Source organism: Neolamprologus brichardi, chromosome 12 (assembly GCF_056152115.1).
Source record: "Neolamprologus brichardi isolate AB-2024 chromosome 12, ASM5615211v1, whole genome shotgun sequence".
Lineage (NCBI taxonomy): Eukaryota > Metazoa > Chordata > Actinopteri > Cichliformes > Cichlidae > Neolamprologus > Neolamprologus brichardi.
The window spans coordinates 30194925-30210132 of NC_142115.1; the positions used below are offsets into that span (position 1 = coordinate 30194925).

Below are 15208 nucleotides of genomic sequence, written 5' to 3' on the forward strand. Positions count from 1 at the left end.
AAAGACTAAAAGTAAATCTCTCTCTCTCTCTCTCTCTACACACACACATATACATACATATATATATACATACATACATATATATACATACATACAAATATATACACATATACATACATCTATCTATCTATCTATCTATCTAGAGATATATCTATCTATCTATCTAGAGATATATCTATCTATCTATCTATCTATCTATCTAGAGATAGATATATCTCTAGATAGATAGATATATCTATCTATCTATCTATCTATCTATCTATCTATCTATCTATCTATCTAGAGATATATCTATCTATCTATCTATCTATCTAGAGATATATCTATCTATCTATCTATCTATCTATCTAGAGATATATCTATCTATCTATCTATCTATCTATCTAGAGATATATCTATCTATCTATATATATAGATAGAAATGCTTTTTAGGAAAGCATTTCTGTATGCATTAAAAAAAAACAAGTTTGAATATACTGAATTCAACCTGATGTTAGTGTTTTTTCTTAAACCCACCTGGTTTTTAATGTCAGATTAACTTCAGGTTCTGTTACGCAAATTAGTGCATCTGTTAAAGTCATTAGTGGTGGTGCATAAAGGAGAAGATGAAGGGAAATTCAACATATATGAAAGAAAGTTTCATGCTGGTAACAAATATTGCCCCAGTCCAACATTCACAGCACCGTTTCAGTTTAGTTGTTATTCAGCCTTCCTTTTTGTCTTTCCTTTCTTGACACAGCACCTGTGCAAACAGAAACTGCAGGTCTTGATGAAGATGAATATGATGAGTAGAACTATAGTGAGGAAGAAGCCCAGGACATCAAGGCTGAGATACTGGTACCAGGTGAGTTCATGGGCCTGGACCCTCAGGTGCTTGGCCCCTTTGTTTCTCAGTGTGAACTCGATCCAGAATACTGCCTCTTCGAGAGCACTGATGGGTCTGTCGTGGTGGATGCTGGACAGCCGCATAACATTTTCTTTGTACCTGTGAATGTGCATATTGGGTTCAAAAAATTAACCTTTGAATTGTTATACTATAATTTATTTATTTTTTTGCCACAAAATAAAGGGATGTATTTCAAAACTCTAAAACTGATAATGCCTCAAGTTAAAATTGACATCTAGAGATATTTCAATCATTTTGTGGCCGTTGAAGCTTTTGTGGTACTTCAGCTATCAAGCTCATTAGACCCTTGTTCCTTTATGACCTGCTATTATCTATACCAAAAAAACCTTTCAATCATGAACTGTATAAAACAGATGAAAGCCAAATAAGCTTTGAGACCACTGAGACCACAAGATCATTGGCAAAGGGTTTACTGAGGTTAGAAGTTTAACACAAAGAAAGTTTAGAAGCTTTCTTTGTGTTAGCTGGCTCCACAAAACTTAAAACCCCAGTTGGAGATGACCGGTATCACCACAATGGTTATGAACTTTCTTTGTTAAGCCAGGCCCTCTGCTTCAGGATCTGTGTGTGCTGAAATACAAATGTGTATTTTACAGGTCATTTGACTCTTGTTCTGCATACTAGAGGTGTTATCTGATGATAACATGGTCATTAAACTTCTGCAATGGACATAAGGTCAGTAATAAACTTTTGTAAAGAAAACCAGAAATTAATGTTGCAGAATTAGTTTTCATTTAGTTCGAGTTAATAATTCTATTGTTGACTGTACGCAATTTTGCATGCTTTATAGCGCATTGTGTTCTGCGTCCTGATTGGCTGTAGACCATTGTCAATCAACCTCGTGCCGTGTCTCCTGTACAGTACAGAATGCGTTCAGCTTGTCAAATTGACATAAATCTTTGATGTGACTCTGAAGTGCTGTTCTGTATGTTTGTAAGTTTTCTCCCCAACAAACACAACAATGCCGACGAAACGTTTTGCACTGTCAAGAAGAACCCTGGGGACCTTTGGTTTCATTCTATAATACTGGACTTTTTTTTTTTTTTTTTACGAAAGTTTGAAAGTGTTTAAAACAGAAAGAAAAGTGTGAAAATGTTTGTGCCTGTCTGAGAAAAGTGCTTAAAGTGTGTAGTGAGTAGGGATGGGTATCGTTTAGGTTTTATTCGATACCGGTGCCAAACTGGTACTTTTGAAACGGTGCCGGTGCTTAAACGGTGCTCGAACCGGTGCTTAAAGAATGGAAAACACAAACTTGTCCTAAAACTTGTCCTTGGGCATTTTTAATCTGTAGCTCTGCTCTAAAAGAACGTACGTACCTGGGCCCGCCTACTATCCTTGGAAAGGTAAAATGATTGGCTAGAATCCAAAGTGTATGACATCTCAGGAAAAAAAAAGCACAGAAATAAAACACCGAAATGTGCGCTGCTTTTCGGTCTGGTTACTACCGTTTATGTTAGAACAGGTGCCATGATGGCAGTACCCATCCCTAGTAGTGAGAGGTAAAACATCTATAATAATTGTAAAAAAAATAAAGTTGGTTACTTCGCGGATTTCACCTATCGCAGGTTATTTTTGGAACGTAGCTCCTGCGATAAACGAAGGACCACTGTAATCCATATTTATGTTTTGCTTGGCCTTCATACTTTTCATACTTTTTGAGCCCACATTCATCTTTGCTATAAAATTTATACTTTCAAATCCTAATCCAAAGTACAGATAGTTCAAAGAACTCACGATTTGTCATTGATGACTGTGTTGATTGCATCTCTAAGATCTTCAGTTGTCATGAAATTCACGTTGAGAATAACTGCAGCTCCTTTAGCCTTCATATGGACCATGTTGTCTGGCTGGTCACCAAACATGGGGATGCCCACCATGGGAACGCCATGGTAGATGGCTTCATAAATCCCGTTTGTGCCTCCGTGGGTGATGAAAGCTCTAGTTTTAGGGTGACCTAAGACATGTCAAATAACCAGGAAAGATCTGGAGTAAGTTTTTCACACTTGGACAGCAAAAAGGTTTCACTAAACCTGAACAACTAATTTGAGCTGATTTGAGTATTTTTGTAAAAATTCTTAGTTAGCAGTGTTACTGTGAACTTTACCGTCTCTGTGGCATCTGATTTCATTAGGATTATTTCTCATGGAACAAAAGGCAGACATAGAAAGAAATAACTGTGATTGGTACCAACTTTACTTACCCAGGAGGTCATTCTGAGGAATCCAATCATATATTTGAGTGTTGGCACCCAAAGTTTCTGGCTTTTCTCCTCTGTATCTCCACAGCACCTTTAAATAGAAAGTTCACATGGTGTTTTTTCATGACATCTTATTATACTTATTTATTGTAGTACATATATCACATAATTTTATTGTTGTTGTTTTTTTTTCAGCATAACTAAACTTACACTGATCTGCTAAGTAGCTGCGGGAGTTGTTAATCAGTTAAAGGTTGTGCAGGTAGTACTTCTTATGTCACATTGAAAGAAGGTTTGCTGTCTCCCAGCACAGTGTCATGAGCATGGAGGAGTTTCTAGTTACATGATAGTTTGGGGAGGTATATCCATGGAGCGATGCATAGACCTACAGACTAGGCAACAGTACTTTTACTGCATTTAGGTATGTGGATAAAATCCTTGGACCCATTTTCAGTCTCTACACTGATACAGTGGGCTCTGGGTTCTTCTTGATGCACAACAAGCACAAACACAGGCTCATGTGGCAGGAGTATGCTGGCAGTTCCTGGAGGATAAAGGAATGGATAGCGCTGACTGCCTGTGATGCCCTGGTACCTATTTGTGAAGTCGTCTGAAACTACAGAATACCCTGTTTGATTTGCTGCAATAATATTTCGGCAAAATAGACTAGCCTGCTACATCATTATTTTTTACATTTTCATTTTCAGTGCGTCTTTGAATTCAGCACTTGATAGGTTGTCTTTCCCTTTACAGTTTACCCAGTCAGTATCACTATAGATATTCAACATGATATATTTTTTTGCACACTGAGATCTAATGTGTTTTCAAAGGGTTCTTTTAAAATACACTGCTCAGAAATATTAATGTGAAATTTAAAAGAATAAGGATATAAAAATGAAGTAAGCTGATTCCCACAAGGTACATGCAACTTGAATAATAATTGTTAATTACAATACAACATGTTAAGAAATAGTAATTCATTTCTGATGGTCAGAAGAAGAGCACTTGGTAATTGGTTATCTAAAACATGAAAAACTACTCCATGCTTTGCACAAATTGATTACAGTTGGCACAAAGATTGTCCTCTGACCTTTTGTGGGATCTGAGCGAGGCCTGAGGCTATCATGTTTGCCTTCTCCTTGGTGACGTTGTTGATCAAGGATCCTAAAGTGAAGATCACAATGCCATCATCTCCAGAACTCTGCACAAATTCCTCCAGATCCTGTAACAAGTCGAATATTATCCCACAGCCAACAACCAGCTGTTGTTTTTTTTTTTATTATTTTTGTTCAACATTTTGATGGCTTCACTGCTCCTGGCACAAATATTCTATAATGATTAATTAGATGGTAATAATTGAGTGTCCTTACCTCTGGTAAAGGTTTAGCAGGTCTGCAGTGGATCCCACCAACATATTTGAAGTTGGGGAGGAAAGGACGAGGGAATTCAAAATCCCAGTAGGTTCGGATTAACCAGATGTCTGCCTTACTCATCAGTTCACAGGCACTGGTGGGAGTTCCTGTTGCAATGCATGAACAATAGACATCAACATATCACCAATAGTTCATGCAGGTTGTATTTTCTTAGGCAGGTTTGATGGGATATAGAAAACACTACATTTAACAGTGTTGTTGTTGTTTTTTAAACCTAGTGCTTCATGTCCATTTGCTCACCTTTGACATCAGAGTAATATCTGTCTAATACTTTCCAAGAAAACTGATTAATCACGATGTCTTGGAGAGCGTAGAAGAGAAAGTTCCACACTCTCTCTGAGAAGTCCATCTTATCTGTGAGTTTGCTCATTGCACCGGGAACAAAGGATGGTGGAGCAGGCATCTGACCACAATGCCTCTCCCAGTTATTAGCTAAGGAGAAGCGCAAAGAGAAGACAAGTGGGATCCCCAAAATATCTGCTACCAAGTCACTGCCAGGGTAGATGGGGTCAGCCAAGAGAAGGTCATAATTTCCTTCTTTCAACTTCTTCATGACAACTTCTGATTTCACCACACCGTCCAAATACTGGATAGAAAACTGCAGGTCAGTTTTCATCATGTCAGTTAATCTGATGTAGATCTCCCAGTAGCTCATATAATCAATCTCATATACATTGAATTGGAGGAACTCTTCTAGAAACTCTTCCATAGCCTCCAATGAGAAAGTGACATTGAAGGGCTCATAGTGAAAGCGGGCGGGTTCATTGGTGTTCATGTACATTGACGAGCTCGGGACCAGTACAGTCACCTGGTGTCCCCTGTCAACCAATGTCTCCAGAACAAGCTTCATGTTTATCCAGTGGCTGCCTTCAGTGTACCACACCAAAACATTCCCTCCATTTGCACTCCATGTCACACAAAGTACCAGCAGGATGCAGGCAGAGAGACGCAGATCCATGAATGTCAGCAGGAAAACCAGCTGTGGTCTGATCCTTTGGTGAAAGCATTCCAGGAAAAATAATCATTAACTCAATAAAGGTGAACTCTGGCTCACTTCTTTGTGTACTACATTGGTCATTTCATAATGGGCTATAAAGTAATGATAGTAAAGTTGACAGTAGTGGGGGAAAAACAAGAGTAACATCTAACTTGTATGAGAATCAAATAAATAAAAAGGATGTGAAAGCCTGATGTTGTAATTGTTAGTTGAGGAGAGGCAGAGTGAAATAATACAAAACAGTAGTCATTTCAAATGTTGAATTCACCAAACTTCTCTACGAGATGTCCAAGAAACCGTATCACATTTGAAGATGTAAAAAACCAGAGTATATTCAACAGGATACATCTAGAAATACTGCAGTTATTTTAGGAGAGCCGGCATTGACAGATGAAATGTGATTGGTCGGGGGAGAGGAAGCAAAAGCAACCCTACCAGAATCCTTCAGAACGGCTTAACTTTCTCAAAGTAGTTGCTCTTTAATTGTGCTACTATGTCTGTAAAAAATACACCAAAGCAAGTGAGGTGGTTTTTAATATTAATACAACTTTTTATTTAAAACAAACAAACTCAATTTTGGTGCCTGGAACAGAATTAAAAAGACTGCAGCACCGTTAAGGATGTTAAGGATGGAATCATAAAAAGAGGGGGAAATGAAAGGACACACACACACACTCAAGATGATTACTGATCAAAGAAAACCCTTAACTGGATTTAACTAAGGAACTGACCTTAGTCTAGGTGCTTAACAGTGAGATATTGCAATAAAACCACTAAAAAACACTAAAGATTTATTCCAGGCACAAGCGTCTTTATATCTTGTGTGTGTGCGTGCGTGCGTGCAAACTAAACAATTTCTAAGTTAGCCTGCTGCCTGAACCTGACACCAGCAGCTCGATGGAACAAAATTCCCCTCGAAAGAAATTAAGTTTCTGTCACGAGAAACACAAGCGAGAAAAAACAAACAAAGCCACACTGAAAAACAAACAAGAAAGTAAGGAAAAGAATCTTCGAGAATGAAGATTGTTGCTGGTTGTGGCCGTTATACAACCTTGATTTAACGTGACCACAATACCGGAAGGCATTAAACTCGGGCCGCAGACGGAGACATGACCGAGCTCCCTAAAATAAAACTATAAAGTGTCAGTATGAATGTAACTGCTTGCACAACATGGGCAAAATGTCTATAAGCGCAGCTTACCAGAGTAAAGAGACGGTGAATCGCGACAGCAGGTGAGAGAACAGCTCAACACCGCCGAAAGTAAACACGGGCCTGAATCAGAGTTGCCAACTCCACAGTAAGGAAAATCGCTATTGGCTGTCCTAAAAGTCGCTAGAAGTCGCTAAATGACGTCATCGCCTAATTTACATAATTGGTCATGCTCATGTAATTGTAACCTATGCTGTTGGAGAGAGAAATAGCATCGTGGAAGAGAGATAAAGTCAGTAAAAAACGTCTTAAATCCATTTATAATTTATATCTTTTAGCAATTATTGTTTTTTTAATGTCACAATTCCAACCCTGCACCTTTATCCGGCTTGGACCGGCAAAAGTGACCCGAAATAGGCACTCTGGCGGAGTTACTTTGTGTGTGTGTGTGTGTGTTTATAAGTATTTTAAAACCTTGTGGTCCACAAAACAACATAACAGTAAAAGAACTGACTGCGTTACAGTCAGTGCGGGAGCAGCGGCTTCGCTCATGCGTGATTCATTTGCAGTTTGGACACATAGGTTTGAACGTCTCCTGCCCTGATAGCAGCTGGGGGAGGACTATCCTCCGCCTGTGAGCGCTTTGGCACGGGCGAGGTGCCCATGGCAGCACCCGCTGCTTATTGAGAGGAAGAGCGATACGCGTTTTCACGTCAAAAAGTCATAAATAAGGCTCCAATAACACCAGAAGAAGTCGCCAGATTTGTCGCTAAGGGGGTCTAAAAACTCGCTAAATATAGCGACAAAGTCGGTAAGTTGGCAACACTGGCCTGAATCCGCTAAAACTTCCCTGACTGATCCGGACCGGACCCGCCCCGGACGTACCACAGGCTCAATACCGGATCCGTAACACCGGGTCCACTTGCACAGCGGGAAGGATCATGATCGCAGATGTGTGGAGTCATTGTGTGGAACAAATCATTTCACAGCTCATCTGGTCTGGATCTGTGTTGGATCCGTTCGTAGTGGCTGATTTTTGAGCAGATCCTTTCAAGATGAAATGTAGCTGAGTAACATATTCATGGCTCTACAAAAGCTCAGGGTTTTCTTATTGCAAATTTGCCTTTGATGATATTTGCAATGCTATTTGAAAGTTAAATGTGGAATGGGGTTTAATAGTAACTCTCAATGACCGGTGTCAAAGAGCCGTTTGCTATCCGTGAAGGCTGATATTAGTTCAGATTAGAGATGCTCACACTGGAGAACATTAAAACAGTGTTTTCTGATTATAACTTTTTAATCCAATTCAGAAATGTCAGAAATAATTAAATCCTCTGTCTAAAAAAGCCCATCAGTAAAATGTTCATAAACTGTACTAGTTTATTACTCTTAAGTATTTTAACTTTAACAATATTTTTCAGTACATTCATACATCAGCTTTAGACAATTAAGCGCAATCATTGTTGAGTATCATTATTTGAACTGAATTATTTGCAACTCAACTGAACAAAACCAAGCAAATCAGTTAGGTTAGAAGTTATGTTTTGGAGATGTACAAAACAAAAAAATCAGTGTTTCCCACACAGAGAATTTAAGATTTAGGTATATGAATGGCTGTTAGCCCCATTTTGTGTTTTTCCAGCTGGCTTGTCATCGTTGTCGCTGTAGTGATAGTCCACCAAATCACTTCCCAAGACTGCAGTTAGACAGCCCACATTATCACCCTTACATTGACTGCAGCTAGATCTGGTTCTGCCCAAGAGATTCAGTTCTAATGGGAACTGAAATTCCATTACCCAAAAAAGAGTGCCAAGTCACCTGCCTTCGACATGGTGATGAAATGCCAATATAGCTGCCCCCCAAAAATCTTGAAGCACCCTGACATTTTCAAAAAGATGTGCCACAGTGCCTGCAATGGACAGAAGACTGGGTCCAAACAACTGACCCTGCGGCATGAAGAATGAGATGTCACTCAAGTTCATATACATTTGAAGGCAGATGGAAAATAATGCAAATACATTTGGCAAGATAGAGTATCTTAATTGCTTTATTTGTATCTTGGTGCATGCTCAATCATCCAGGTAAGTAAAATCCAAAAGGTTGATTCTGTTCATCTGGACGTGTCATTTTCAGTGGGAGAAACGTTTCGTCACTCATCCAAGTGATTTCTTCAGTCTCAGTTGACTGCAGGTTTCCCCGATCTTATAAACAGTACATTTGCACAATGACTGAAATCAAGGAAAAGTGTCTAAACTTCTTTAAGTTTCCTTGAAGATGTTTCATCTCTCATCCAAGAAGCTTCTTCAGTTGTAAGAACAATTGGTGGAGAGTCCCAGATTTTAAGCCCTGTGGGAGTGTCCCCTAGAGGGTCATGGGCACCCTATTGATCCTCTAATGACCAATGGCCAAGAGTACCATTCACAGAGAGTTGGGGATTGGCTACAGTTGGAGGTTGTTTGGTTTCTCTGATGTATAAACTAACTACACAGCGTACACTACATTACTCTGTTTGTGTCGGGGGACCCAATCCTTGGGTGGACCAATTTTTTGGCACAGCGTGCTTTGGGGTTTAAAAGCCACAGAGACGCGGTGTCTAGAAAAAAATCGCGTCTCAACTGTTCCAATACTCCTGACACATAACGGATCAACGAAGGGTTTTTGCTTAGGCGGCAGTTGACCATCTCTCCTTTATTGGCTGGAGCTTTCTTGAGGCGCCTTCCCAGCTTTGAGAAATGCCCAGCTGGGATAACCACATTTACTCAGGTTCTTCTTGATGTGATATTCTTCTGCTTCCCTGTCCGCTGTGTCTGTGGGAATGGTGTTTGCTCTGTGTTGTACCGTCCTGATGACACCCAGTTTATGCTCCAATGGATGATGAGCGTCAAAGCTTAAATACTGATCAGTATGGATAGGTTTATGGTACACATCAACTTTTCAATGCCCCCCATTACTGATGGAAATCTCACAATCTAGGAAGGCTAACCTGCTACTTTTCATATCCTACCTGGTGAATTTTAAATGTTGGTCCACCAAGTGAATGTGATCAGTGAATTGTGGTAAGTCCTGAGATTTGATTTTCACCAGGTGTCATCCAGATCCACATAACTGAACCAATGTGTGTGCTATTTGTAATTACCGTCAGCAAAAATGAACCTAAAACTTTCACCACCAGGTGGCAACACTTTCATGAAATAGAAACAAATTCACAGTTTGCTCGGACATAATTAAGCTAATCATTAATAGCAATTGTGTTTGTATGAAACCGTTTCACAAAAAGCTATCTTAGCAAATGTATTTGAACTGTCAGTAACAGATTGCTATTCCTACGTGTCATCATAGGCAACAACATCTCTTATCTTATCAGTTCACAAGAAATGGTGTTAATTGAGTATCATTGATTCATTTTACTCTTGAAAAGCTGTAAGCTGCTCCAATGTTATTTTCTTTGGAAGTGAGCATGTTATCTTCTGGGAGGATCTGGTAGTGATGAGAGCCATGTTCAAGGTGTTCAAGTCACTGTTTGCAGTCCCATTGACTAGGACACCAGTGCTTTGCATTGTATTGCCTACATCTTTCAGGGCAGAGAACATGCTACGTTGACTCAGTGCACCATTTAAGTGGTATTACATGACAATAAAGCCACATTACATCAGATATTTTGGAAATAAAATTATAGCAGTTGTGTATTTTGGTGTGACCAGATATCTTCCAATTTACTGCAGCTGCTTCACAGGATGGTGGTTGACACGTGAGTGGCCTAAAAAAGAAACCTTTTTCTATTCTTTTTCAAATCCAGATTTGTGGCCATTACACTGCAGTAGATGCTACAGTATTTATAGAGCTGATGCTGGGGAAGTTCAAAGAAGATGGGGAAAAAATGATTGGGATAATATAATTCCTAAACTGTTTATAAATAAGAAGAAACATAGATAATAGATGTTATTCAAATGTATATGCTTGTGTAAACCTCTTTCAGGACATGGAGGGAAGTTTGTGTTTTGTTATGTGATTAATGTTAATGTGATTTCTATATGTAAAAATGATCCACATCTATATATAAGTTGATGGTAGTGTATTTGTGTTTGTTTGTTTTTTTAAACAAAACTCAACATCCAATCAGCATTTGGTTTTTAATGTGAGATTAACTTCAGGTACACTTCTGCAAATTGGTGCATCTGTTAATGTAGTTAGTGGTGATACATAAAGGAGAAGATGAAGGGAAATTCAACATATATGAAAGAAAGTTTCATGTAGGTAACAAATATTGCCCCAGTCCAACACTCACAGCACTGTTTCGGTTCAGTCTGTTATTCAGCCTTCTTTTTTGTCGTTCCTTTCCTGACACAGCACCTGTGCAAGCAGAAACTGCAGGTCTTGATGAAGATGAATATGATGAGTAGAACTATAGTGAGGAAGAAGCCCAAGACATCCAGGCTGTGATACTGGTACCAGGTGAGTTCATGGGCCTGGACCCTCAAGTGCTTGGCCCCTTTGTTTCTCAGCGTGAACTCGATCCAGAATACTGCCTCTTCCAGAGCACTGATGGGTCTGTCGTGGTGGATGCTGGACAGCCTCATAGCATTTTCTTTGTACCTGTGAATGTGGATATAGGTTTTTGAAAAAAGAAAAAAAAAATCAGCTTAAATCATTTACTGTACATAAAAAAATAAAATTGGCCACATGACAAATAACAGATTAGTAAAATCTTATTTTGAAGCCTTGACTTGAGCATGACTAACTGAGAATCTGAGGTTACTGCACATTCATAGGGTAATGACGCAAAGTAGCCATGCCCTAAAGTATTGACATCTGTTTCATTTTAAATGTGACCATAATTTAGGAGCGTTTTGTGTTGAAAGAGCTATAAGGTTGTATATCCTCTTGTATGGATTTCTGCAGAGGCAGACTTCACTTTTCAGACTCTGAGCCTACATCCATCCTTTCTTTGAATGATTTTTTTGTTTTACAGTCTATGCTTTCAGTACTTAATCCAAAGTGCAGATAGTTCAGAGAACTCACGATTTGTCATTGATGACTGTGTTGATTGCGTCTCTAAGCGCTTCCGTTGTTATGAAGTTCAAATTGAGAATAACTGCAGCTCCTTTAGCCTTCATATGGACCATGTTGTCTGGCTGGTCACCGAACATTGGGATGCCCACCATGGGAACTCCGTGGTAGATGGCTTCGTAAATCCCATTTGTGCCTCCATGAGTGATGAAAGCTCTAGTTTTAGGGTGACCTAACACATGCCAAATAACCGTGTGACATTGAAAGTTAGTTTTTTACATTTGGACAACAGGAGAATTTTAATAATCCGGAACAGGGGATTTTAGCACTGTAGCACTCTATAGTGCAACAGAAGAAGAGAGAGAGAGAGAGAAAAAATCACAACCTAATCAACACAGCAGGTTTGCACAAGAAGTAATAAGTTATCAGGATAGTATGTCAGAAAATTCTCAGTCTTTAAATTGTTTCCTTGTGTTATAAAAAGTGCTCACAGCTTCCAAAAACACATTTAATGTTGACTGTTGTGAAATAAGCCTCAAGTGGCTTTAAGAATTAAAAGTAAGTAAAGGGTTTGAGAAATAAAAAAATTATTTGGTTGGCAGTGGTACTGTTAAACTTGCAATCTCTCCAGCATCTCATTTCACTAGTATAATTTCTGCCGACCCAAGCCCATATCCATGAGTACCAACATTACTTACCCAGAAGGTCATTCTGAGGGATCCAGTCATATATTCTAGTGTTGGCACCCAAAGTTGCTGGTTTTTCTCCCCTGTATCTCCACAGCACCTATAAATGGTAAAATATTTCTAAGGTTACACTGTGTTGTTGGTGTATTGTGGTGTTTTTGTTGGACACAGTGTATCAAGTTGGTGACAAAAAATTTGCACTCTCTGAATTTAAAAAAACAAAACAAACTTAAGTTGGCATATTCCCAGAAGGGAGGGAAACTTGAAACATCCAATCTGTAATGTCATTAATTAATGCAGTTATCTGAAACATGAAAAACTACTCCATACTTTACACAAATTGATTACAGTTGGCACAAACATTATCCTCTGACCTTTTGTGGGATCTGAGCGAGGCCTGAGGCTATCATGTTTGCCTTCTCCTTGGTGATGTTGTTGATCATGGATCCTAAAGTGAAGATCACAATGCCATCATCTCCAGAACTCTGCACAAATTCCTCCAGATCCTGTAACAAGTCGAATATTATCCCACTACCAACAGCCAGCTGTTTTTGCATTTTTGTTCAAAATTTTGATGGAGTCACTGGTCCTGGCAGGAATATTCTGTGATGTAATGATTAATCAGATGGTAATAGTTGAGTGTCCTTACCTCTGGTAAAGGTTTAGCAGGTCTGCAGTGGATCCCACCAACATATTTGAAGTTGGGGAGGAAAGGACGAGGGAATTCAAAATCCCAGTAAGTTCGAATTAACCAGATGTCTGCTTTACTCATCAACTCACAGGCACTGGTGGGAGTTCCTGTTGCAGTGCATGAGTAATGGACATCAATGTATCACCAATATTCAATGAAGACATATTTTCTTAATCAGATCGGATGAGATATAAAACACTGCATTTACAGTATTAGCAGATTTGAAATTATTATTTTTTTCATCAGTGCTTAGTGCCTATTTGCTCACCTTTGACATCAGAGTAATATCTGTCTACTTTTCCAAAAATGTGACTCATTGCGATGTCTTGGAGAGCGTAGAAGAGAAAGTTCCACACTCTCTCTGAGAAGTCCATCTTATCTGTGAGTTTGCTCATGGCACCGGGAACAAAGGATGGTGGAGCAGGCATCTGACCACAATGCCTCTCCCAGTTATAAGCTAAGGAGAAGCGAAAAGAGAAGACGAGCGGGATCCCCAAAATATCTGCTACCAAGTCACTGCCACGATAGATTGGATCAGCGAAGAGAAGGTCGTAATTTCCCTCTTTCAACTTCTTCATGACGACTTCTGATTTCACCACACCGTCCAAATACTGGATAGAAAACTGCATTTGAGTCTTGATTATTTCACTGAATCTGATGTAGATCTCCCAGTAGCTCATATAATCAATTTCGTGCATGGAGAATCGAAGGAATTCTTCTAAAAAATCTTGCAGGGCATCTTTTGAGAAAGAGACGTTGAAGGGCTCGTAGCGAAAGCGGGATGGCTCATTGGTGTTCATGTATAATGACGAGCTCGGGACCAGTACAGTCACCTGGTGTCCTCTGTCAACCAGTGTCTCCAGAACAGGCTTCATGTTTATCCAGTGGCTGCCATCAGTGTACCACACCAAAATATTCTCTCCGTTTGCACTCCATGTCACACAAAGTACCAGCAGGATGCAGGCAGAGAGACGCAGATCCATGGTGTCTGAATGTCAGCAGGAAAACCAGCTGTGGTCTGATCCTTTTTAAAAAGTATATAAGAAAAGATGATTATTAAATAAATAAATCTTAACTTCTTTTTTATGAACCATGTCTTATTTCACCATGCGTTAAAACGTAATAACCGTAAATTTGACAGTGCTGGAAAAAATAAAACAAATAAATAGGAGAAATACACTAGGAAATGAAAAAGGTTTTCAGAGCACCAGTTTGTGGTTGTTAGTATAGTAGAGGTAGAGTGAATTGGACATTTCAGTGGAAATTTCAGTTATATATAGGCTTATACATAACTCCCACAACTTATGTGGAACTTGAGTTAGTAATATGATTATTCATACTTCTGATCGCTTCCCTTTTTAAAAAAGCCTCCTGCGTCACATAAAGTCTCTGCACGGCCTTCTTCACTACTTACTGCTACATCTACGATGTAAATCTGGATTATGGAAGCTAGAGTTTTATATCTGACCTAGGAAAATGTTGCATCGGTGCATCCCTAGCTTAAAACTAGTGGTTAGTTCCAGCATCTCTGCAAGTTTGTGTGTTCTTTGTCTTTGTTATTTTTGTCTGACATGTTAGGTGGTTTAGTGACTCCAAATTGACCCCATCATTGCCTGTGACCTGTCCAGGTTACATCCTGCCACTCTCCAAACGTCAGTTGGGGGACGGTCCAGGCTACCAACACAACAAGTAGTTAAGAAAATAGGTAAAGTTTTAGCTCTCCAAGAACTAACTCAGATCCTTATATTATTATGTTTGAGTTTCAACTGGTTTTTGACCAAATACTTTCTGATCTGACAATATTCACTTGTGCCTCCAGTCCATATTTGGATAAGAGGCACGTGTGCATGTCAACATGATACACTACGACGATGAATTTTATACCATTAGCACTTAGCTGAAAGTACTACAGTGTATAACTACACGTCTCCCAACATTTTAAAGACTCGCAGTAGAAAGATATCCAGGAGCAGAAAGAGGCAGCTGATTTCAGAAACCTGCTGAGGCCAGAAGGGTCGCAAGAGTTATCAGCCACGCCTTCAGGAATCGTTGTTGTTCTTGGGAAACGTCACCGCTGACTGTTTGGGCGTGTAAATCTTAACTCTGGGTACTTTGTCCCCCTCATTAACATTGTAGATTC

At 39.3% G+C, this 15208-nt stretch overlaps 2 protein-coding genes across 4 annotated transcripts; both read right to left on the reverse strand.

Moving 5' to 3' along the window:
• Nucleotides 1-428: 428 nt before the first annotated feature.
• LOC102789642 (UDP-glucuronosyltransferase 2A2-like) lies at nt 429-6827 on the reverse strand. Of its 3 annotated transcripts, none has more exons than XM_087849318.1 (7): nt 6736-6827; nt 4778-5529; nt 4475-4623; nt 4195-4326; nt 3108-3195; nt 2642-2861; nt 429-985 (listed from the first exon to the last, which is right to left on the reverse strand). In XM_087849318.1, the coding sequence occupies exons 2-7, from the start codon at nt 5493-5495 to the stop codon at nt 700-702; spliced, it is 1593 nt and encodes a 530-aa protein (XP_087705444.1). In that variant the 5' UTR covers nt 5496-5529; nt 6736-6827; the 3' UTR covers nt 429-699. The 3 variants fall into 3 exon arrangements, with proteins under 3 accessions (XP_087705444.1, XP_087705445.1, XP_087705446.1); XM_087849319.1 differs by having other exon boundaries at nt 4778-5545; XM_087849320.1 differs by having other exon boundaries at nt 4778-6656.
• A 4053-nt stretch (nt 6828-10880) lies between these two features.
• On the reverse strand, nt 10881-14051 carry LOC102790325 (UDP-glucuronosyltransferase 2A2-like). The gene is made up of 6 exons (XM_035913404.2): nt 13337-14051; nt 13027-13175; nt 12752-12883; nt 12390-12477; nt 11704-11923; nt 10881-11277 (listed from the first exon to the last, which is right to left on the reverse strand). The coding sequence occupies exons 1-6, from the start codon at nt 14049-14051 to the stop codon at nt 10992-10994; spliced, it is 1590 nt and encodes a 529-aa protein (XP_035769297.2). The 3' UTR covers nt 10881-10991.
• Between the last annotated feature and the right edge of the window lie 1157 nt (nt 14052-15208).

Bases quoted from the DNA above. Each gene is read 5' to 3' on its own strand.
- LOC102789642 (XM_087849318.1), bottom strand. From the start codon at position 5,495: ATGGATCTGCGTCTCTCTGCCTGCATCCTGCTGGTACTTTGTGTGACA. The intron at 4,624-4,777 runs GTGAGCAAATGG...GCATTGCAACAG, and splicing joins ATATTACTCTGATGTCAAAG to GAACTCCCACCAGTGCCTGT. The intron at 4,327-4,474 runs GTAAGGACACTC...GACTTGTTACAG, and splicing joins CTGCTAAACCTTTACCAGAG to GATCTGGAGGAATTTGTGCA.
- LOC102790325 (XM_035913404.2), bottom strand. From the start codon at position 14,051: ATGGATCTGCGTCTCTCTGCCTGCATCCTGCTGGTACTTTGTGTGACA. The intron at 11,924-12,389 runs GTAAGTAATGTT...GGCATGTGTTAG, and splicing joins CCCTCAGAATGACCTTCTGG to GTCACCCTAAAACTAGAGCT. The intron at 11,278-11,703 runs GTGAGTTCTCTG...CCACATTCACAG, and splicing joins ACAGTCATCAATGACAAATC to GTACAAAGAAAATGCTATGA.